Source organism: Cajanus cajan, chromosome 10, assembly GCF_000230855.2.
Source record: "Cajanus cajan strain Asha chromosome 10, NIPB_CcT2T_4, whole genome shotgun sequence".
NCBI classification, from domain to species: Eukaryota; Viridiplantae; Streptophyta; class Magnoliopsida; order Fabales; family Fabaceae; genus Cajanus; species Cajanus cajan.
This window is the reverse complement of record NC_138526.1, coordinates 48,499,718-48,522,177: the sequence shown is the minus strand read 5'-3', so window position 1 is coordinate 48,522,177 and position 22,460 is coordinate 48,499,718. Positions and strand designations below refer to the sequence as shown.

Below are 22,460 nucleotides of genomic sequence, written 5' to 3'. Positions count from 1 at the left end.
TTACCAATCATTTTGAACTTGTTTTGTCTTCAATTTTTAATGTATTTACCTATATATCAAAACCAATAATCAATATTAAGGTCTGTATATTGGATTAAAGGTTTTTTTTGTCCTTTTAGAAAAAAATAATGTAAAAGGAGAGGTTGAGGAAAATTTGTATTATTGTGGCACGCATCTCTGTGCTTTTGATTTGAGATGCAAGAGATAAGCATTTAATAGAAGTCCACGATTCTTAGAATAACTTTGTGGGCGTTGTAACTACCCTTTTATGTGGCTCTTATAAGATTCAATTGCTTACAAAGTGTTCTTAGCTTCATGATGGCTTCTATGGTAAAATATGGTGGTCACCAAAAATTCAAAGACAAGTAGCCACTAGGTTTTATTTTGCCCAAGACATACCCAATATAATGGTTATGTTAGGGAAAAATTATTCATAAATTAGTCGAGAGATAAAAAGTTAGTTTATTAATCCCTCTAACCCTATATACAATGTAGATAGAATTGTTAGTCTTTTTTTATAAGGTGTGATACATTTTTATAAAATATTGATTTTTATTTTTATTTTATATTTTTAGTAAAAGTGAGAATATAAGTTTCTTTTCTCTCACCTCTTAAATTGTTCTATTGTCATTTATCAATTTTTTATTAATATTTATAATTTTTATAATTCTCTCATGAAAATTTAATAATAACTAAGGAAGATAAAAGTAATAAATCATAATTTTATAAAAATTACTAACAACTATTTTTATTAATTTGTGCAATTACAAATATGTTATAATAAAAATCGGATGGAGTAAATTATAAATAAGGTGATATATATATGTGTGGACAATAATTCATGCAAATTATATTTATTGCATCATTTATTTATTATAGAAAAATGATACTTTTACAACAAAGTAAACAATAATTTATACATAACATCATTTTATCACATCATTTATCGGAGAAGATAAAAAAAATATTTTAAACTTACCTCTCTTTTTCTCTTAATTGTATGATTTGTGTTTTTTTTAAGAAATTGTACGATGTGTGGTTCAAATTCATTACTTGTATAATATTTTTATATAAAATTTTATATTATGGATCAAATATTTTCAGGAAAGAAATGAAATAAATTTTTATTAATTAATGCATCATTAATAATTTTATATTAAAATGTAAATTTTATTGATCTAATCGTTAAATTATAATTTTATATTACTTTAAACAATAATAAAAAATAATCAAATTATTTATATTTTAATATATTTTTAAAAAACATATATTACATTACATTGACTTTAATTTATATAAATGAGATATCTAATAATTCTGAATTAATATAAAAATCTGTAAAATAAAAATAAATCAAAAAAGTCTTAACATATAAAAATTTACATATTTAAACTAAAATATTAAAATATTAACGTATCAAAATTGCTCATTTAATGTAAAACATATTAAGCTATAAAAAGTGCAATATATTTTAATAAAAATATACTAAATTTAATACTTAATATTTATACTCATTTACTAAATAATACTAAAATTACTCATATTTTAAAATGAAGCTAACAAAATATTTTTTTTTATAAATGGACTATCCTACAAAATTTGTCGATTAAACTGATAAAACTCATGTTAATTTCTCTCATTATTATACAAATTTTAACAAAATATGTCTGTTAACCATACAAGTTGGTCTATCGACCTATGTATCCACCCCTAAACATACATATGTTATAAACTCAAACTTACTATATATTAGAATAATAAAATGTATCCACAAAATAATGTAACTTAGAGAAAATAATCATAAAAATGTTAAAATACATAAATTTAGTTTCAAATTCAAACTTTACATATTAAACAAGTTTTGTAGTAAGGGAGTGTTTGTCAGAAAAAAATATTTTTTTTAAGCTCAATAATCATCATTCTACAAAATTATGTATTTTAGAAATCATGATTTATATTAGTGATTGAAATATATTTAGTTGATTATAAATTATATATATATATATATATTATTTGAAAGCTATTAATTTTTATTGTGCTAATTAGACAAATAAAAGTAACATGATGTTTTATTGGATTAAAATTTACTTACTTGTTTCTAATTAAGTGTTAGCTTAAATTGAAGTGAACAACGAAATTATTATTTTCCAAAATTTAACCGACTTTATTAATACATATTCTATTTTATTCAATAAAATTATTATTTTCTTAATTTTAAAGGATTTTATTAATATATTTATTATTAATAAAAAGGCAAAAATACCCACTCAAGAACTAAACAACAAAGCATCTAGAATGCAAGGAATTATGTGCTAGAAGAGCAGCAACACTACTAGGAGGCCTTAACCAAACTAACACGTTGTCTTGAGAAAAAGCTCCCATTGTGGACATTTGATCATGAGATATGGACATGTTCCAATCTCTCAAAAGGATCTTATTGATCTAGAAGATTAGCTCAACATGAATGTGAAAAGTGTAGTCCATATATTGTGAGAACTGAGAAGAGTTAGACCACTTCCAAGCAATCACTTTCATAGAGAAGATAAGTTAATCCTCTATTCCAAGCCAACATAAGACCTTATTTTAAAGCCAGTAGCTCCGCGCACAAAAGGTCATTGCCTGTTGACCATGCTGAAAAACCAAAAATCCAATCTCCTTCATGATCCTATAGGCTTCCGCCATAGCCCATTTGGGGAGGATTCTTTGACTAGCTACTGCTACTGTCCATGTTTAGCTTTGAGACACCTAGAGGGGGTGGGCTCCAGGAGGAAATGATTGGGTCGTTCAGAGGAAAAAATGATTCCCAGATTGCTATTAGCTAGCTCCTTCAACCAAAAATCTAAACTGTTCAAATGGAAGGAAGGGTGAGAGCAAATATTCAAACACAGCCAAATCTCCTTCGCCAAGGTGCAGTCATAGAGACAATGGAAGATATTTTCCAAAGGATAAGAACATCGATTGCAAGAGGTAGAGGTAGTCAGATAGCAATGCAGTTTCATATTATTGTTAGGAAGGGCTTCATGCATAATTTGCCAAAATAGAAGTCTCACCTTCTCAGGACGTTCATTTTCCAAATCCAATGCCAATTTCTTTCTCCTATTATGGTTCGACTATTCAAGAGAAGCTAATTTGTAAGTGAATTTAGATTTACCATTATTATCCTGACTCCATCTCCAAGCATCAAAAGAGTTAGGACTTAAGCCTGGATCAAGCTGGAGAATTAAATCTTTGATATTATTAGGAAGGCTAGTAGCAAGAGTAGAAAGGTTCCAATAACCATCCTCAGACATATCCTTGATCGCAAGCTAAGTATCACTTATGTGGACATAAGGAACATGATCACAGAGCTTGCCTAAAGGCAATCACACCTCATACCAAAAAGACGAGGTGCCTTCACTAATACGAAAAGAAAATACATTCTTAAGGATAGTAAAGGTTCACAAAAGTCCTCTCCAGAAATACTAGTGATTATTTACTTTTTACTAAAAGTAGTACTAACAAATTAAAGGACACTATTTACTAAAATAGTAGGGATACTAATAAATTATGTTGATTTAGATTTCAGTCTTTTGTCTAATCCAAATTGAACAAACTCATCAATATTGAGTTGGTTTGATTTGGATCATTAGATATTGAATGATTTAAAAAAATAATAATAATATTTTTTTAAAGTAAACAAAAATCTCTACATAAACTAAATTGATAAATTCTCAAAATTAAACTAAATTAACAAATTTGTAATATAGTATCTTTTGATTTTTTTTTCCTTATCTTAAAGATTTTAAATATTTTTTTGTGAAGATGATATTTAATATATTAATTCACTTTTGTTTTTTCAAGTCTTTGAAAAAAGAAATGAGAAACTCTACATATTGTAGCTAAAAAAATATTATTAAAATAATTAAAATGTTACATGCATGTTAATTGTTAACTAAATAAAAATAAAAATTAAATATAAAAATATTTTTAAGTCCTTATAAAATAAAAATATTTTAATTTTGATACCCAAATTAATTGATATAATGAAAAAAAATTGATAATTTAGTTGGTGTCGATCCCAAAAAAAAAGAAACAAATCTAAATGACTTTAATTTGTTCGGTTAGAATTTTGGGATAAATCCACTGTATGCGATTGCGAATTAAATGACGGAACTCTGATATATGAAAGACTGAAAGAAAGAAAGAGAGAAGAGAATGCCTTGGGCAAGGCTTTCAGGGTCTCCCAGAGTGGATGTTGCCATTGACATGGGCAATCCATTCCTCAATCTCACCGTTGATGGTTTCCTCAAGATTGGAACTGTAATTTCCCTTTCCCTTTCCCTTTCCCTTTCTCCGCTCTTTTCTCTCTCTTTTTCTTCATTTCCTATATATCTCATCCAGGTCGCAGCCACTCGCGCAGCTGCTGAAGATACTTATCATATTATCCAAAAGAGTAAGCTTTCCAGTCTTCACCACCCCATTTATCCAAATCCTACTTTCCTTTCTTTACCCACCTTAAAGACCTAACAAACCAACGTGCAACTGTATGCCATTGTTTTCTCTCATGTGGAAATTGGAATCGCTTCAGTGTTCCTCTTTTTTAATTGTTAATATTATTTTCATATATGTGAAGGCCTTTATCAGACTAACTCAACATGTCTGTTCCAGGGAATATCTCAAGTCATGATTTTGAGAAAACGGTAAGTTCACCATTTAACGTTCTAATTCGTCCTCAGTGTGTAGACATCTAGTCCAATTTCACTCTCTAGTATATTCTTATCAATTTTTAACCATTTTAAACATAACGTACAATTGGTTTCTCTTCTCCTTAAACTTTCAATCGTGCTATCAATATTCAATACCATGCATCTTCTTTTAAAATATAGTTTTGGGAGGATTAGTCCTAGCGGAAAATGATGACTAGGGTGACCCCCCAAAGGGCACGTTAGAATCCTATTCAATAGACACTTTATTGAGTATGCTATTCTTCATTTCTTGCTTTGTCTCTGTTGCAGTTGAAGAAGATGTGTAAAGAAGGTGTATATTGGGGTAATACTTGGGTTGCTTGATCCATGTAAGATGGTACATCATTTAGTAACGCAGTAGCTCTATTTAATTTACTGTTTTTTTATTGCTTACAGGAACTGTAGCTGGCGTTTATGTTGGAATGGAATATGGGGTAGAGAGGATCCGGGGCACCAGAGACTGGGTAATTCTCTTCACAGGGTGGTTGGACTCACTCTTTGTCCAAATTACCAGCATCATATTTGGCTTTTGAGTGAGTCTAATAGTGAACTGGATATTGTTGGTAATCAGAGAGCATACTCAGAATGTTACATGTTGAATTGATAAAAGATGTAGAAAATGTATTTGGTGATATTATATTTATACGAACTGTTGAGTGCTAAAAGAATTTTACTCTCCTAATAATTGCATTAGAATTTAGAAAAATACCCTTTTCAATATAGCTTGAGTGTAAATGGAAATTTAAATTGTAGAGTCAAGTTTCGGGAACTATAATATCATACTCATATCATAATTTAAAACAAATGATTTGTGAAAATTGGAAGTCAAACGTTATTTTAACTTTTTGATTTAAATGTGCACCATGTTTTTTATTGGTCAATTGTAGCTTGATTTTTTTTTACTTGAATTCTGACTTGAATCTTCTTTTCATTCCTTGGATTGGATGTACTACAGAAGAATGCCATGATTGGGGGTGCATTAACCGGGGCCCTGGTCTCTGCTGTCAGCAACAACAAGAAAGACAAAGTTGCCATAGATGCAATTACGGGGGCAGCAATAGCTACTGCTGCAGAATTCATAAATTACCTCACCTGAATGAATGAAAATGGATGTATTACTGGTTTTCTTGCATGTTTTGGAAAAGGGATTGCACAATAAGTCTCATTTGTCATCGTGTGCACTGGTTCCATCTTGATATTGGTGCAATTACTTCTAAGATATGTTATTTATTTAGTTTTCTGTTAAACCTATGTTTTGATCAATTATATTGGCCCGTTGGTTGTTTGCATATAAGTAGCTTTCCTTTGCAATATTGTGCCTGTTTGAAATCTCGTTGCATCTCATCGGACTCGCAGACGCGCATCAAATAGTCATGTCCTAAGCAAAGCTATTCCAAGTAGTTTCCGATTTTCGCAATCAATAGTCAATGCATGTTCAGTTCTATTTAGTCTTTGGGTTTTGGCATAATGAAGATTCTGGATGAACATGTTTTAAAAGCAAATATTTCGGAGTGTATTACAATTTCGAAATTATAATGAAGATTTAACATGTAAGCATAAAACACACAGGACTTGCCTTTCTCAAGTGTTATTACATCACCTCTAAAGTTTAGCCAAAATGTTTTGGTGATCTGTCTAACTAAGTTTTATCAGAACACTTCCAAACCAAATTGTGGAAGAAGGAAAATTGAGAGATTTTGAGAAAAATGTGAAATTGGAAGCTGGGAATAATATAAATAAACAGGCATTTAGAGGGTTTTTCACTTTTCTGTAGAGAAAAAGCGATGAGTGAAAAAACCTTTAAAACTTGATTAAAAGCGAAAGCTGAGGGAACGAAAATTTTGAAAATTTATTTTCAGAAGCTATTTTTTTTTCTCTTTCTCCAACAAGGCAGAAGAAAATTTGTTATTCGTGTTATTTAATTTATTTCCTTCTTTTCTGTCATCCACATAATGTAAAAGAATATGCAATGTTTTAAAAAAGACTTCTTAAATTATGTCCCGTGCTTCAAGTCACGTCAAAGACAAGCTACTTAACCATTGTGTGTATTTTCTACTAAAAATTTACAAAATTATGTTCAACATAAAAGATAAAAAAAATACTTCAGTATTTTGAGATGTGTTCGTGACGAAACTCAATGATAAAACAAACATTTCATTAATATTCAATTTGCTATAGATACATATTTGGTAAGACATCCTCAGCCTCTTTTCTTACCTTACGTGCATGGGCAGATTCAAACAAATTGACCAGTAAGACAGAATATAACTTGTATTGGGAGAGAGGTCACGAAATTAAGAAATTAACTCCAGTATAGACTCAATCAAGATCCACCATTAGTTACTGATTTAGAAACAGAAATGATTCAGCTTATGTGATAGAAATTTCAAAACTACGTTTTTAAACAAAATAGTGTGAACTTACAGAAACATTCAAAGTATTGCCTCTTAAACAATTTTGACCTGAAAATGTTTAGTTTCGAAAAATTATGTACAGAAATCTGGGTATCGTCTTAAACACCTTATGGTAAATACTCTCAACAGATTATACTCTCAGCACCCTGTACATTATCAATTGTAAAAGGCAAACAAAAGGAGCTTCAATGAGAAATGGTATATGTTCTTAAAAATCTCTCGCATCTAATCGACTTTTGTCCCGTAATTGATACATATTTAGTAAATGGAAAGACAACAGGATACACATAACTTGTTGAAAATTATCAACCAAAATCAGGTCTGAAACTGTTCAGCAATTTTTAAAAGACTGTAGGTTTCAGCATCTGGTCTAGCTCCCCCAAGAATCATCCTTTTCAAAAGATTTGGATCATAAATTTTAGCTTTTACATAAGCCTTAATCAAGGTATTATATACAAAAGTATATCTACAATACTTAGCTTTATGAAATTCTTCAAACAATCTTTCAACATTTCCCACATCACCCTTTTCAGCAAAAATCTCAACAATTGAAAAAGTGGTCTCCAACCATGGGGTTGAATTTCTAACCCTCTTGCTAATTGTCAAACGCAAGCCCAAGTCTAATGTCTTTACCGCTTGCTCTGCCATACCAGATTTCAAGCATCCCAGAGCAAGCTGGCGATAAGTTATGGCATTCGGTTTGCACCCATTTGTCTTCATATTTTTGTACAGTCTAGCTGCTTTGTCAATGAATCCATGTTTGCAATATACAGACATCATCGAATTGAATTGCTCTACAGATTTCAATCCTTTTGTTGACTTCATTTCTAACCAAAGTTCTTCAGCTCGGTCTAGCTGTCCAATTCTACCAAACGCTTCAATGGCTAACAAGTAACTTTTAGATCTAACAAATGGGAGTTCTCGAATAATGGTCCAAATTTTTTCCAGCTCCTTTTGGTTTCCCAAATACCCATATAACATAAGCAGGACATCCAATGTTGACCAGTTAACCCTTGTAATAGATTTCTCCACAGCTTCAACATACGCTTCAGTTGCAGTAAATAACCTGGCCACTGCATGAGCTGTAGCTAAAATGCAGTAAGATATTTCATTCGGTTCAACCAGCGCTTCTTTCATTCGACCAAAGACCTTCACCAAATTCTCAAGATTATGTTCACTGGCCTCTATTTTCATCAAAATATTGTAGGTGGACACATGTGGAGTGACTTTACAAGCCTTCATTTGGGTGAGGAACTTGGGAATCATCTTCCTGCGGCTCGGTGAGGAATGCAGAATTATGAGGCGGTTGAAAACCAAGTGCGAGATGGGAAACCCCAATTCCCTCATTTTCTTCATGTACTCAAGTGAAAGCCTTATGACACCCTTATCCAAGCATGCAATCACTAGGTTGTTGTAGAGCAACTCATTCTGAAACTCAATAGGAATCCGGGAGAAGAGCTTCTCACCATGTGAAATCCCATGAAGCTTAGTTGTAAATTCCACAAGATAAGAGTAATCCAGTTCCCTAGGCCTGTAGGGTCTCTCCCTTATCACCCATTCCATTACCTATCAATCAACACAAAACAATAAAGCTTCCATTTTCTCTATCAACAACCAATACCCTTTTCATTCTACATCATTTTCAACAAACCTAAGATGGCTTTAACATTAATATTCCCATTCAGTATTGAGGGGTCAAAACAGAAACATGTTATAAGACTAACCTGAAGGGCACGTTTGTTCATGTTTAGCTTCCTGAGACGGTTAATGGCGTGAAAGACGTCGCCGCCGTGAACGGGGAATCCGTCCCTCATCCAACTGCGGAAAGCGGAGCCAACGGATTCTCCTTTGGGGAGCTTCTCGATTCTCCGAGACAGGGAATCCTGGTTTTGTGTCGCTTGGGTGCACAACAATTTCAGACTAAGAATGCCACGAGGTGTTCGACGTATTTCCTGAACCAACCTGAGTTGTGCGATTATGACTCTCACACTTCGCATGCTTGTGCTTTTACTGACCAAGGGTACGCCAGTTTGGTGCCACTATTCGAACTTGTAAGCCACCTAAAGTTTCACCAAGGCAAGAACACAATGTATGTTGATGAAGTTATCAAGAAAAAACAAGGATACAAATATAAATTGTCATAATCTTTTATGCATTTTTTTCTTTCTTTTATGTGCTTGATTTTTATATGTAATGTATGTATATATTTATTAAATTTGAGTCATTTTTAAAAAGTACATAAAAAATAATGGTATTTTAGTATGGATTGAAATTTTTTATATTAAATCTTAAATCCAGATATTTCGTTATACCATGTCATTTATTTTAAATTGCTCCCATAATAAAAAATACAAGAACTGATTCTTATGTTTAAGAATGCAGTTAAAAATTCTTATAAGAAATGAACTTAAATTCCGTTATTATTGAAAGTATTAATAATTTTTAATTTCTTTCATATATATGTTTACTTGTTTAGTATTTTAATATAGTTTAAAAATATATTTTCAAGAATATTTGTTGATAAGATAAAAATATCGCTATAAATAAACAAAATTTTGTTTTTCTCTCTCACTACTCATTGTTTCCATTTATGACCCTAATTTTTAAAATTTAAATCATTGCTATAAGAATGAAATATTTTCACATTTAACTCTTTTAATTGGTAGGAATTATGAAATGTCGAGAGCACTAGAGAATAAATTTTGTTTGGAAATAATATTTTAAAACTTAAAATAAATACATAGCAACATTTTGTAAAATTACCTTTTTTATCAATCATTTTGTAATTACCTTAACATTCTCTAGAGAAAAATAAACCGTAAAACAAAGAGTTATAATTATTAGACAAGTTATCAACGTACTAGAAATTTTATTTGATATATAACTTTAAATGTAGTGACTATAAAAATGAATGAATGAATTTATTATATATGATATTTTATAATTAAATAATAATATTTTTTTCATGGAGGCGCCACTAATTTTTTATTCAAAACATTAAAAAAAAAATTTAAAAGTTAAATAATAATCTTTATCCAGAATTGGGTTTGGGATCGATTATGTGTAAGAAGGTATTAAGCATCCCTACAACGTTCTTAATCGGTACCTTATGAATTTAGGGTTATAAACAATAATAATATAAATATTAAATATCCTTTTATTAATAACTATTTATATGCTTGAAATTAAATTATATAATTGATCCTAAAATGTCTACATAATTGCTTTTATAACAATGTTTATCAAAGATAAGAAATAAAAGAGAGAGAAAAAGATTGACTGAAATACCTCTTGAACGAGCTATATTGGATCTTTAAATATGGAAATTTAGGTGTTTTGTGACAACTTTTTACACTATAATAAGCCTCACAAAACTCGAGAAATATAAGAGGAGAGAGAATAAAAAATTTCGAGTTCTAAGGAGTCCTGGACGAAATTTTGGAACCCGGAGAAGTGCTTGAGCCGTCCACTTATAGGGATCAAAAAGTTTCCAGAACGGCCGTTCCAAAATCGGAATGGCCCGTTCTGGATCTGTACGTTATGTGTTAATTTTGCTTACTAGAACGGCCCGTTCTGAAACCAGAACGGCCCGTTCCAAAGTTGAGTTAAACACATAAACTCCTATTCTCGAACGGCCCGTTCCAAACAAAGGTTTTAGGCCTTTTTTACAATTTGGAACGGCCCGTTTCAAACTTAGATTTTTTTTTTTGGTTCTCCACGTATAGTTTGACATGATGTGAGCATTTTTGAAGCACGAACTAGAACATTTTGGGGGAATTAACTCCTTTCATTAGATCAACTCCTATTGATTTCTTGATTGGTTTGTAGTTAAAACACCATTTTTATGAAAATGATATTCATATAAATAAAATATCCTTGCATCCAATAAGGATTGACTCGTGAGAATATTATAATTTGTGTTTGAATCTAATGTTCTTCCATTAGTCAATAATTAGCGATAGCGATATCAGACACCAATATACATGCATAAAATTTCTAGCGCAGAAGAAACATGATGTTAGTTTGTAGAAATTAATTTGTCATCAATTACTCTACCAGTATAGGGAAATAAAGTCTCAAGCAAAAACACGTTCACTCATATATGTTATTTACATTAAAAATCAATCACGCCGTGCACCAAAACTCCTCGAGCAACTTTACATGACATATTTTTTGAACAATATACATATGAATTGTCGTATTCCGCAGGAAAGAGTCGACATGGAGTTGAAACACACTGGAATCCACATTCTAGCATTCTACACTACAGCATGTTATTGTTATTGCTAACGTTCTGTAGCATTGAATGGCTATTGGTTTTGATAGTGCTGTATGACATGTGTGCTTCTAGTTCTTGCTGTGCCCGAACAAAATAGGAGCCAAGCTTGTTTTCTCCTCTTAAGAATTTCCAAAAAAAAAATCTATGGAATAACTAATCAAGCAAACTTCATGAGAAGATAAATTCATCTAACAAATCTTCCATGATCATCTCCTCTAGTTCAAGCGCTACATACTCCTCTTCCTCTTGACGGATCATCCAGTCACTTTTTGCCAAATCACGACCCACAACATCCTCTAATGTTTGGTCTAGCTCAGGTCTCAAGATCAGGTATGAATTAACACTATTCCATACTTCATTCATAAGGTAGTGCCCTTTAGGCATTGGATGGAGGCGAGGGTTGAAAGAGAATGGTCTTGGGAAGTAAGTTGGTGATCTGCCATATATTTCAAGCAGCACCTCGTTAACCAAGTTAAAGAGGAGCTGGTGATCATAAGGGTTGATTGTCTCTTCTTCAGATGGTTCAATTTCATGGACCAAAGTTGCATCCAAATCTTTGAATAAGGAGGGCTTTAGTGGCTGGTCTACTGTGTATCTCATAATGTCCTCGTTTCCCAAGTAGCCGGAAAATTCAAGAACATTTTTCACATATTTGAAATTGGAAGAGTTGTCTGTGACTTCAGCTGTTACACTAGCACTTCCTTTATATGACAAACCAGTCTCCACTTCGTCCAACGTAGAGCCTAAGGTTTTCAATTGTGTACCTGAAAATGATAGTGGCCAAACTAATCACCAATTATTACCACAGTTGTAGTTCATAGCACAAATGTTAAGATGGGAAAAAATTGACTGCAATATTTTATCTATGAAAGTTTTTTCATTTTGAATAAAAATTATTTTCATGTATCTTGATAAGAAATACTTAGTCCTATGTACATTAACATAAATTTATTACCTTCTGCATGGCTGGTTATATTGTCCTCATAGCTAGTTTCAAGAGAGGCCATTACCTCCTTGTCAAGATAGGTAGTCATATTACTCATTTCCTCTTTTTCTTGGGGAAAACTTTCATCTCCCGCTGCTGGCTCATGCATGTCCTCCTTTTGGTCACTGGTAACTACTTCATCAATTTTCTCCATAATCTTATCAGATAAAATACTGGGATATGCATCTCTGCCACTCCCTTCTACTGTTTCCACAATTTCAGCCTCTTTGAAACGATCAAATGACTTGTCTATCTTCAAAGGAAGACTCACTGATTTTCTATGAGCTTGTTTATGAGTTTCCACTGTTATATCATTTGTATCAAAAAGTGCGTCTTGAAGAATGAAGCCTAGAGTCTCGAGACTAGGCATAGATAAATTGCTTCTAGAAAACTTAGGAACATTGCCACTCTTGTGGATCTTATCCTCGTTTCTCAATTTCAAGCTTTTAGACTTTGAGTTTTGCCACTTGGGGTCTCTGCTGAAGCTTTTCTCAAACAACTCAGTATATCTATCCAACGATAAATTTAGAGAGGATGTTCTTCGTATAAGGCGAGCATCATGCTTGTTGGAATCATGATCAGAAGCTTTAGTTTCATTTGAGATTTTATTCATTTTGTATTTTTGAACCACGCCATGATCTAAGCTTTGTGAGATCTCTTCCTCGTTATTGATGATGCTATATTCAGGCGAAGCTCTGCGGCGGATTGCTTCGGCAGAAGTTTGGTAACTACTTTTTCTGAATTCCACAAGAGCATGCTTTATCTTCTGTTTTATAACTTTGAATTGATGAAGAACCAACTGATTCCACCCTTTGTGATTTGATCCTTGAGAAGACCTTGAGGAAATTATTGGTTTTTGTTTCGTGCCACTATCCGCACCAATATCACTCACTAAAGGCATTGGCTTCTCATAAGAAATATCTTTCACAAAATTGGACACTAACATGTTTGATGCTTGAGTACCAGCGGCCAACTTTTCTCCCTTCGGAAAGGCCCAAATTTCGTTTTGCTTGTGTTTTAAGGACCTAGAGCTAATGTTTTTCATCTGTGAAGTTGAGGCTAAAGGAAATGACCCAGATTTTGTCAATCTTGCTTTGTTGTGATGGAGTTTTTTCCCACCAAAGTCTATGTCTCGTAGAAATTTGAGTAATAAATCCTTCTCCACTCTAAATAACTCCAAAACATCAGCATGTTTCTCAAATTTGTTGGAAATGTCTTTGTTATGCTTGTTTGTTTCCATAGGCTTATGGTTAAGGGAAGCTTGTCTTGTCTTGCAATCTTTCTCCACATGAAGTGCATACTCACTAATGGCCTTGTTTTTCCTTGAGTAGTCCATGGTACCACTGCCTTCATAATTTTCGTTGTTAAACTTTTTCTGAGTGTGTGATTCCTTTTTGCGATTTTTGGAAGAACTTTTGCCAGCAAAACGCAATTTTTCGCTATGTTGTCCGAGCTGGTATTTAAAGTAGACATAATTACAATATAATATACACATATATCTCATGTTAAATAGAAGACGAGTCTATTATTGTTTTAAACTTACCAGGAGGTGTTCTGTTTCTGTTACTCCATGTTGTTGGTCTACATGTTGGTTATACAAAATGGCTTTTCTCTTATCTGCAGTAAGGTTAAAGAGCATGCTAAGCATGTAAAGTCTTTGACAGAAGCAAAATGTGATCATAGTGATTCAAGAGAGAAAAATGTCAGTGGTCTTCAAAGCCAGAATTTCTAGTGTTTTTTCTTAAACAAAATCTCCATATGTCTTTCTTGTTATTTGCACTCGTTCCCTTCATTTAATCAGGACTAACAATAAGACAGGGTGAATGATATACACCTAATGACATAGTAGTTTAAAATGTTTCAAAGTATAAAAAGAATCACTTTTGCAGTTGTAGATGCACACAGAAGGTCCTTGTGTTCCAATTTAAGTAGTCTATCTAATTTTGTTCCCGCTTGACTTTTATGTATCAACTCTAATTAATTATGCTGAGACTAAATCACCCCCTTGTACTTTTTGCTTTGGATAAATTATACTTTATCACCTTTCACACTTTATCATGTAAGTGCCTAAGTTTTTTTTTTTTTTGGGGGGTACTACTGTACTTAATTAAGTTTGGATTGAAGCATAAAATGTTATATTCCGTTAATTTTGCTTAAGTTTCGGTTTTAGGCTCATTAACTATAATTTTAGTTATAGCTATAATGTTTTTAACTTCAACCCAAATTTTAAAGAGTACAGTGACACTGACACGAAAGAAAACAAGGTTTTGAAGAATTAATTGAAAAGATGTAAAATTACAAGGGAGTAATATGTAACTTCCCCTTATGTTATTATGCCCACCTTTTGTTGATTCCTTTTAAGGTAAATATACAAACTCAGAGTTGTCCGTTCCATATAATAAAGCCAATTGCAATGTTTCATGTATAAGTAGAAAATAACCAAAATTTAAGCAATAATGATTAATGAGTGAGAGAAACATGATTTGGTATAAAATTTCTTACATGTGGCATGTCTTCTCCTTTTGTTAGGAAACACCTTTTTTACGCGCCAACGATGATAATCAAGAATTTGAAGCATGCCCCACATGCATCCTGGATTATTGTCCTGAATTTGAACAGTTTGGTCGGAAGAAATCAAGTCCTTTCCCATTACTACTAATACGAGTAATCTTGTTCTCTAGTTTTTGAATCCACTCGAGTGTTAATCAATCTCTCTCCACTAGGCCCTGTCTTGCGGAACCTTTATTAAAAATACAAAGAAGAAAAAAATATATTATGTTTACAGAAAAGAGAGCATCATTGAACACGAATCTCAATCTCAACTTGACATCATGTTTTGGATTCTTTTCTACTTTTCTTAATAACCACAGAAGAAGTTCTCTAACCTTGTTCTTCAATCTTCGCTTGAATCAAGTGCGTGTGGATGAATATGAACAATAGATAGCCGCAGTGATGGTTTCAAACTGTGTTGCAACAATAAACAAAGAAACGGAGAGTAAGAAACTGAAAATCCTTCTAACTATTTAAGCAAAAATAATTAATTTGGCCATCAAAATTCATTAGCAAATATTCACACGAACACGATTCTTTTGCAGCTACTGGCACATAATTATCCCCAAATTCATATATACGAATACCACTCACTAGGACAGAGTTACATAACTTACATGCACCAAGCAAAGGAGAAAACATGAAATTATGAACAAATAAAAGTGAAAACAATAAAAAGACTCGAAGAAGATATCGCTAATGGTCTTGTACAGTTTGCACAGGCCGTAACCTTCAGTTTCATCAAATGAAACCAAAACTGGCATCCATATTTTTTGACAACGATCAAATAATTTAACAGAAACATGTAGCTGACCATGAATATCTAGAAAAAACAGAGATAAAAGTTGTAACGTGAGAAATAGAGTTAATTAAACAAGAAAAAACTCTCTTCGTGATAGTAGCATAACATAAAGTTGTTTACTCTTGAAAGTTTATTGAAACTCTAACTAACCTATAACGGATGAAGAAGAAGGAGAGTTAGCAGAGTTTGAGAAACGAGGGCGCAAGGTGCGAAACAGTTGATGAGAATACGGTATAAAGGAGGGAAGGTTTGCGTCAACACATGAATATGTTATTATATATTGTGGCTGCGAAACTTACGAGAAAAGGTGGTTATGTAAATATAAGTCCTCTTTCTTTGTGGTGTGTTTCCAGATACTGCATCACGACGCCAAACCTACGCAAACCTGGTCTTCTCTTTTCCTCTGACTATGACCAAACAACAATGTCTGCTAACTAAGGTGCTACAAAGCAAAGGCTATTTGTATGCTTACGCACCAAATCATTTCACCATTTTCATTTAGTTTTTTAATAATAAAAGAAAAAGTTGTGTCCAATCATTAAAAAGATATATAATAAAAGTTGTATTCTTTCACAAATGTAAGTTATCTCATGAAAATGTATGTTACTTTATGAAAGGATATGTCTATTCATAAAATGATGTAAATATGAAATGTTATATTTGATTAATTAATGATTATTAAAATATATCTCTCTTCACCAAAAGTCGTGGTAAGGTGTGACTTTGTGAAATCGATCATAATTTGAAAGTTTTAACTATTAACCAAAAGATATAAGATAATATATAAATAGAACTAATTTGTTTGAAAAAAAAAAATTATACACTATTCAACCAGGAAGACATAAAAAGTGTACATACACACACATGTATATCCCTATAATATTTCACATACTGATATTAAATTATTAATCATATTAGGAGTCATTAAAACTTAAACTCTGTCAACAAGCTAATGATGGGTAAAGGAGACCTTTTTAGGAGCAGTTACGTGTTTTTATCATCTAACTTAATATTGGGGGAGAATAAATATTTAAAATGGGTTGGAAGAAGGAAAATGTAGTGTGCATGATGTCAGCTGAAACAGTGTTGTCTTCCTTAGCCTATCATATGACAAGTTGTTAATAAAATATAAATGAATTATCAGTACGTGTCTTTTTAAGGCAACTTTATCACCAAACAGTCTCAATTGTTTGTGACTTGTTCAACGATGCTGCATAGACCCAAAAATTTTGTCATGAATTCAATTCATCGAGTCAAGATCCTCTCTAACTTACCGGCAAAATGGTGAATGAGTATATAATACGCTGTATACATATTTGTTGTGCAAAAGAGAATAATGAAAACGATGCGGATATATAAGTCAGAAAACATGGTGTCCAAATTAATATAATCACTGGAGCAAACTGAGCCTTTTAGAAGTTGGAATTGGTTAGGCAAAAGATTACATTCATGTTGTCCAAAAGTAAAAAAACAAGGGCCAAAATTAAGAAGACCGTAAAGAGAAGACCAGGAATCCTTAAATAAGAATTCAAGTATTATGTTGTCTTACATAATTCTAGATTGAAAACAACCCCCAGATGAAGGTCAAAATTCACATGCTCCTAACCCTTAACCGATTGACTCACTCAATGTCTCATATTTCAGGTTTTTTTTTATAAAAAAAGAATAAGACTACATTTAAAAAAAAAAAATATAAACCTCATTAAAAATAATAATAACAAAGTCTTTATCAAAATTTGTTTTAGGTCTTATTCAATTTCGTGCCAATGACATTCCATGATAATGACTTGTCCTGGTTACATAAAATGTCCTTCTTTTATAATATAGTTTTATTTTCAAAAGTCTGGTGGAAAAAAATTGTTAAATGATCTTGTACTATTAAGCGTCTAGAATCTCAATTAATCATTGTGTAACATGTATTTAAAATTTTAATTTTAAAAAAATTAATAATACTTATTAAATATCCTATAAATACTAGTAAGATATTATGTGATTCTGAAGTATTTAATAATTTCTTTTAAGCATAGAAAATCAACGTTCAACACTATATTGCTCCGTGTAGACTACGACATAATCTGAACTTGTCAACCCATTTTAAGCTTTGAATTCAGAGCTGATAATGGGCCTCGTTCTTTTAATTGTTGTCTCTTTCGATGTTATTCTTGGACCCAAAAGAAAAGGGATGCCCAACTTGAAAGGTTTGAAAGACAGTCCTTTCCTTTAGGGTTGGATTATGTCATTGACTCATTGCCTATTTCTTGAGAAGTTAGTCATCTTATTAGGCCTCGCCATATATTTAAGGTGAAAAAAATAAAATGTAATTAAAAAAATAAAGAAAAAATGTTCCTGTAAATTTATGAGAAATGTTAAGAACACTCCTTTAACCTAATATTAGGTCTAATTGTGGAATTTAGATAATAAATATGGGATGATAGATTGTAACATTAACGTGATGATGTTAAAAAAAAAAGTTTCATAAGTTAAACCGAATGATGTTTTGCTTAAAAATCAATGATAAATAGAAATTTGAAGTCTCGGATTTGTTGCAAAGCAATAAAATTGAAAGTGGTAATAGTGATAGAAGAAGAGAGATATTTGTTCTTACTTGTGGCAGAGAATCGTCCATGCTGAAGTGGGGATGCCACTTTTGATTCGATCTTGAAGAGAAACGATGAGAGAATCCCAAGTGCAAGTATAAAGGGGTAGCAATCGATTACGCAGATGTGTTGGAAGCTCTTGCTACGACTTTGATAAAATATGTGTCTTATTTGGATATTGAAAATAGACGGTGGCAGAAAATCATGTGTTGGCGTTGATGAATTATCGTAGCATTATAGCATATGTTTATGTTGAATGCATGTGATAGTAGAGTTGTGGTGGCTAGCTTAAAAAGCGAAATCGATTAATGGAGAGGATCGAAAAATGAAGAAACAAGGAATAATATTCCAACATATATATATGAATGGTAAATGGTGAAGGACCAACTTGATTCCACTGTGTTTGAGCTGGCCAAGGATCACAGTATCGACATGGAAGAGGAAAGTTGTTTAAGTTAACAGAATATATAAAAAGGATAGAAAGAAATTAAACAGAATGAATCTCATATTTTCTTTCAATTAAATTGAGAGGAATATATATTTTTAATGTTTTATAACAAACAAACAACCTTTGTCTGATAATTTTTTTTTTTGGTATAGAAAATTTTAGGGGAATGGGACTTGACTGATATCAATGTTATTAATTAAAGGTTATATTTTTCATTTTCTAATTAGTTAAAATAATAAAACTTGTAAACTCAGATCTAATCTTGATTTTCTGAAATCCGAAAATTTACCAACTAGTTAGATCTAATCCTGACCTTTTTTTTTAAAAAAAAAAAAAATCTAATATATGTTATTCATCAAATAGGATAAGTAAAAAAAATAAAAAATTATAAGAAGATAAAATACAACTAGTATTTTAATTTACACAATGTACATGCATGTTATATAATTAAAATTTATAATAAATTATATATATATATATATATATATATATATGAATAAATAATTGTTTGAATACATAAATTATATTTAAATTTTGTATAAATAAATATTTTTAAATATATAAATTATATTTTAAATTTATAAAAAGTAATTTATATTATAGCAAATAATTTATTTTTATTTATTGATAATTTATTTTAAATAGTAATATTTAATTTATAAAAAATTATAATAACTAAAAACTGAATTAAGTAAGAAATTAAAATAATTTTTACAAACTCTTATTAAAGAAAAACTCTTAAAAATATTTTCGCACAAAACTATGGTTTATATTTAATATATAAAAATTAATTTACCTAATATTTTATTATTGGGTAAAAATTTAGAATAATATTTTTATCGGAAAATAAAATTAATTTTGAGAAAGAGTGAAAACCATTAATCATTCTTATGAATAGAATTAATTTTAAATGCTAATTTTTTATTTATTAAAGTATACATATATTTATGTTATAACTTTTTTTATTAAATAAAATCAATTTCATTTCATTTTTTTGAAATATCATTTAAAATGTGAAATAATTCGTTCAACATTAATTTAATGAAAAATTAACATGCCTAAACGAACCTTTGTTAAAAATAATAGCTCTTATAAACACTTATTTAAAACACTCTTAAAAGAATATCTCTTAAAGAATATCTCTTAAAGCCATTTTTCCCAAAGGAATACAAAAGTAAAAATCAGAAAGGATATAGTCATATAGAAAACGCATAAAGTGAGATGGAAAAAATTTACCCAATTTTATAATTGGTCAAATTGATAGAATATATATTAATAATACCAATCATCCCATATGAGGTGGGAAAATCCTTCGTTGGTGCACATTGGAAAAATTGAAGGGCAAAGCCAAAGTTATAGGACAATAGTCATGTAGTTAAATTTGAGGAGATTGTGAAATATCATAAATAAGTTAGTTATAGGAATTAAATTTCTTATATTATTATATTTTGCATAAACAGCAAATTTAATTCAAATATAATTATTTAAAATTTAAGAGAAAAAAAATAGTAAAAGTTATGACTATTATTCAAAGAGGATAAGTAGTGATAAGATTTGGTGCGAAGACCATGTGAAAACTTGATCTGTAAAAGATCAATTGGAAAATTTAATTAATTATTTTAATATTAAATTTAATCTTACTTTTCAAATATAGCATGGATGGTGTAATATTGTAGCATCATAAGGCAATGCACCAGAAGAAGACACCGTATCATAACTTTCTCCAAGTGTTATCTATACAATACATAGAATAATTATTTATTTTATTTGACTAAATTTATAATAATTAAATATTTTTATTATAACTAAAATCTGTAATAAATAAATAGTTTTTTTTAACATTGTATGTTTTATATGTTTTTATAATTTAATTATATGATATGTGATATTGAAATGTTGATGTATTGTGTTTGTTTTCTTGTTTTAAAACTTTAAGGATCAAGGGATCTTTGAAAGTTAGATTGTTTTTAGTTATTTCAAAACTTTAAGAATTAAGGGATTCCTGCAAGCTTACTAAGTTTAGGAGAATGTATTTAAAATTTTCTTAAGACGTGAACTTCATAAGTTCACATTCTCATAAAAGTTAAAGAGAAGTTAGAGAGAGACTCTATAATAAGAGAGATCCTTTTCTCCTTTTGATTTTGCAAGAGCTTTCCAAATCTTTCCCTTAGTTGAGTAGTGGTGGTAGATTGATGAATTCAAGTTTGTGAGCCGAGAACCAAGCTCGTGATTGGTCATATAGTGAGTTTCTAGGAAAGTTTTAATTCTTCCCCGTTCTCCCTTCAATCTTCTCACTTTTGAGTGATAAGGTAAGGGAAGTTTGTTGATTGATGTTGAATTGTACGTAGTGGTTGATTTGTGTTTCTTGCAAGATGCAATTGTTTTGAGCAAATTAAGGAGTGGAGCTCTTTGTAGAACATTTTCATAAGTTGATATACATGACAACGCATTAGTTGTTTAGTTGTGATTAAAGTTGATTATGGTGAGAATGTTGTGCATGTTATAAGTTGTGATTGATGATGAAGTTGTGGTTATGTTTTAAGTTGAAAACTAACATGTTGCTTTAATTTAATTTTAATTGTTGAAGTTGTTACTTCTCTATTATGTTATTATGTTATTTTCTTTTACAAGTTTATCCTTACTTTTTCAAGTTGTTGGACTATAATGATCATATTTGGTATGAAAACAGATCAAGCTTAGATGGTAGACTTATTGAGAGTTTGGTCATGTAGGAGATCTCTTTATTTTGTTGTATTGTTCTAATGTAGTATCTTGTATAAAGACACTTGACCAACGATAGGGTTTTATACTTTCAATATTTTGTACTTTTGATGTATATTATATGAGGAGTGATTCGTTTACTCTAGGAGTAAATCTACCTAGACTTACTCTATTTAATAACTCATGTTCTACATCAAATTTCAATGACCCAACCGTTGAATTTAAAGTTCTTAATGTATATATAAATCAAAATTGTAAATTTTTAAAAAATTTAAAAACCATTTGATACTGCATTTTATTAACTCAAATCAATGTATAAAATATTTTATGATTATATGTCAATTTGAATTAATGAAATGAAGTATCAAATGATTTTTGAATTTTCTAAAAATTTGTAAACTTGATCTATGCATTAAGAACTTTAAATTCAACGGTTGTATCGTTGAAATTTGATGTAGAACATAAGATATTGAACGAGGTAAGTCTGCTTTTAGGTAAACTTACTCCTAGGGATGACAAATATACTCGTAGCCGTGGGTAATATCCGAACTCGTCCCGACTTTGACGGGAAATACCCGGTTTGACCGGGTACGGGTAAAACTCGATATATTAAATCGGGTACGGGTACGGGGCGCGTACCCGTACCCGTCCTCGTTCTCATTTTTAATTTAATACTCACTTTTAATTTAATTATATTAAATAATTTTAATATTTTTTTTATGTGTAATTATTTATTATAATATGAGATAGAGAAATAACCTAATTATAATTATAATATAATAAAAAAATAATTTAAAAATACCATATTTTTTTACAAAAAATAAAAAATAAAAAAATGACGGATACGGGTACGGGTACGGGTATACCCGATACCTAACGGGGATGGGGATGTAGATGAAAATCATATACCCAACGAGTACGGGTACGGGGACGGGGACGG

At 30.8% G+C, this 22,460-nt stretch overlaps 3 protein-coding genes across 11 annotated transcripts; 1 reads left to right on the top strand and 2 right to left on the bottom strand.

Moving 5' to 3' along the window:
- Positions 1 to 4,121: 4,121 nt before the first annotated feature.
- OEP16-1 (outer plastid envelope protein 16-1) lies at positions 4,122 to 6,018 on the top strand. Of its 6 annotated transcripts, none has more exons than XM_083065411.1 (6): positions 4,126 to 4,299; positions 4,381 to 4,432; positions 4,648 to 4,679; positions 4,995 to 5,028; positions 5,121 to 5,287; positions 5,680 to 5,889. In XM_083065411.1, exons 1-5 carry the CDS (start codon positions 4,195 to 4,197, stop codon positions 5,255 to 5,257), a joined length of 360 nt encoding a protein of 119 aa, XP_082921537.1. In that variant the 5' UTR covers positions 4,126 to 4,194; the 3' UTR covers positions 5,258 to 5,287; positions 5,680 to 5,889. The 6 variants fall into 6 exon arrangements, with proteins under 6 accessions (XP_082921535.1, XP_029128880.1, XP_082921537.1 ...); XM_020368438.3 differs by having other exon boundaries at positions 4,127 to 4,299; positions 5,121 to 5,257; XM_020368437.3 differs by having other exon boundaries at positions 4,134 to 4,299; positions 5,121 to 5,188; positions 5,680 to 6,018.
- Positions 6,019 to 7,341: 1,323 nt separating this feature from the next.
- Positions 7,342 to 9,252, bottom strand: LOC109806436 (Tetratricopeptide repeat (TPR)-like superfamily protein). Its single transcript, XM_020368837.3, has 2 exons — positions 8,863 to 9,252; positions 7,342 to 8,704 (listed from the first exon to the last, which is right to left on the bottom strand). The coding sequence occupies exons 1-2, from the start codon at positions 9,133 to 9,135 to the stop codon at positions 7,454 to 7,456; spliced, it is 1,524 nt and encodes a 507-aa protein (XP_020224426.1). The 5' UTR covers positions 9,136 to 9,252; the 3' UTR covers positions 7,342 to 7,453.
- A 1,955-nt stretch (positions 9,253 to 11,207) lies between these two features.
- LOC109805446 (protein TRM32) lies at positions 11,208 to 18,383 on the bottom strand. Of its 4 annotated transcripts, none has more exons than XM_083065454.1 (6): positions 18,360 to 18,383; positions 15,288 to 15,365; positions 14,905 to 15,142; positions 13,946 to 14,019; positions 12,373 to 13,855; positions 11,208 to 12,202 (listed from the first exon to the last, which is right to left on the bottom strand). In XM_083065454.1, the coding sequence occupies exons 3-6, from the start codon at positions 15,050 to 15,052 to the stop codon at positions 11,586 to 11,588; spliced, it is 2,322 nt and encodes a 773-aa protein (XP_082921580.1). In that variant the 5' UTR covers positions 15,053 to 15,142; positions 15,288 to 15,365; positions 18,360 to 18,383; the 3' UTR covers positions 11,208 to 11,585. The 4 variants fall into 4 exon arrangements, with proteins under 4 accessions (XP_082921580.1, XP_082921579.1, XP_082921578.1 ...); XM_083065453.1 differs by lacking the exon at positions 18,360 to 18,383 and adding an exon at positions 16,054 to 16,193; XM_083065452.1 differs by lacking the exon at positions 18,360 to 18,383 and adding an exon at positions 15,905 to 16,047.
- Positions 18,384 to 22,460: the final 4,077 nt, after the last annotated feature.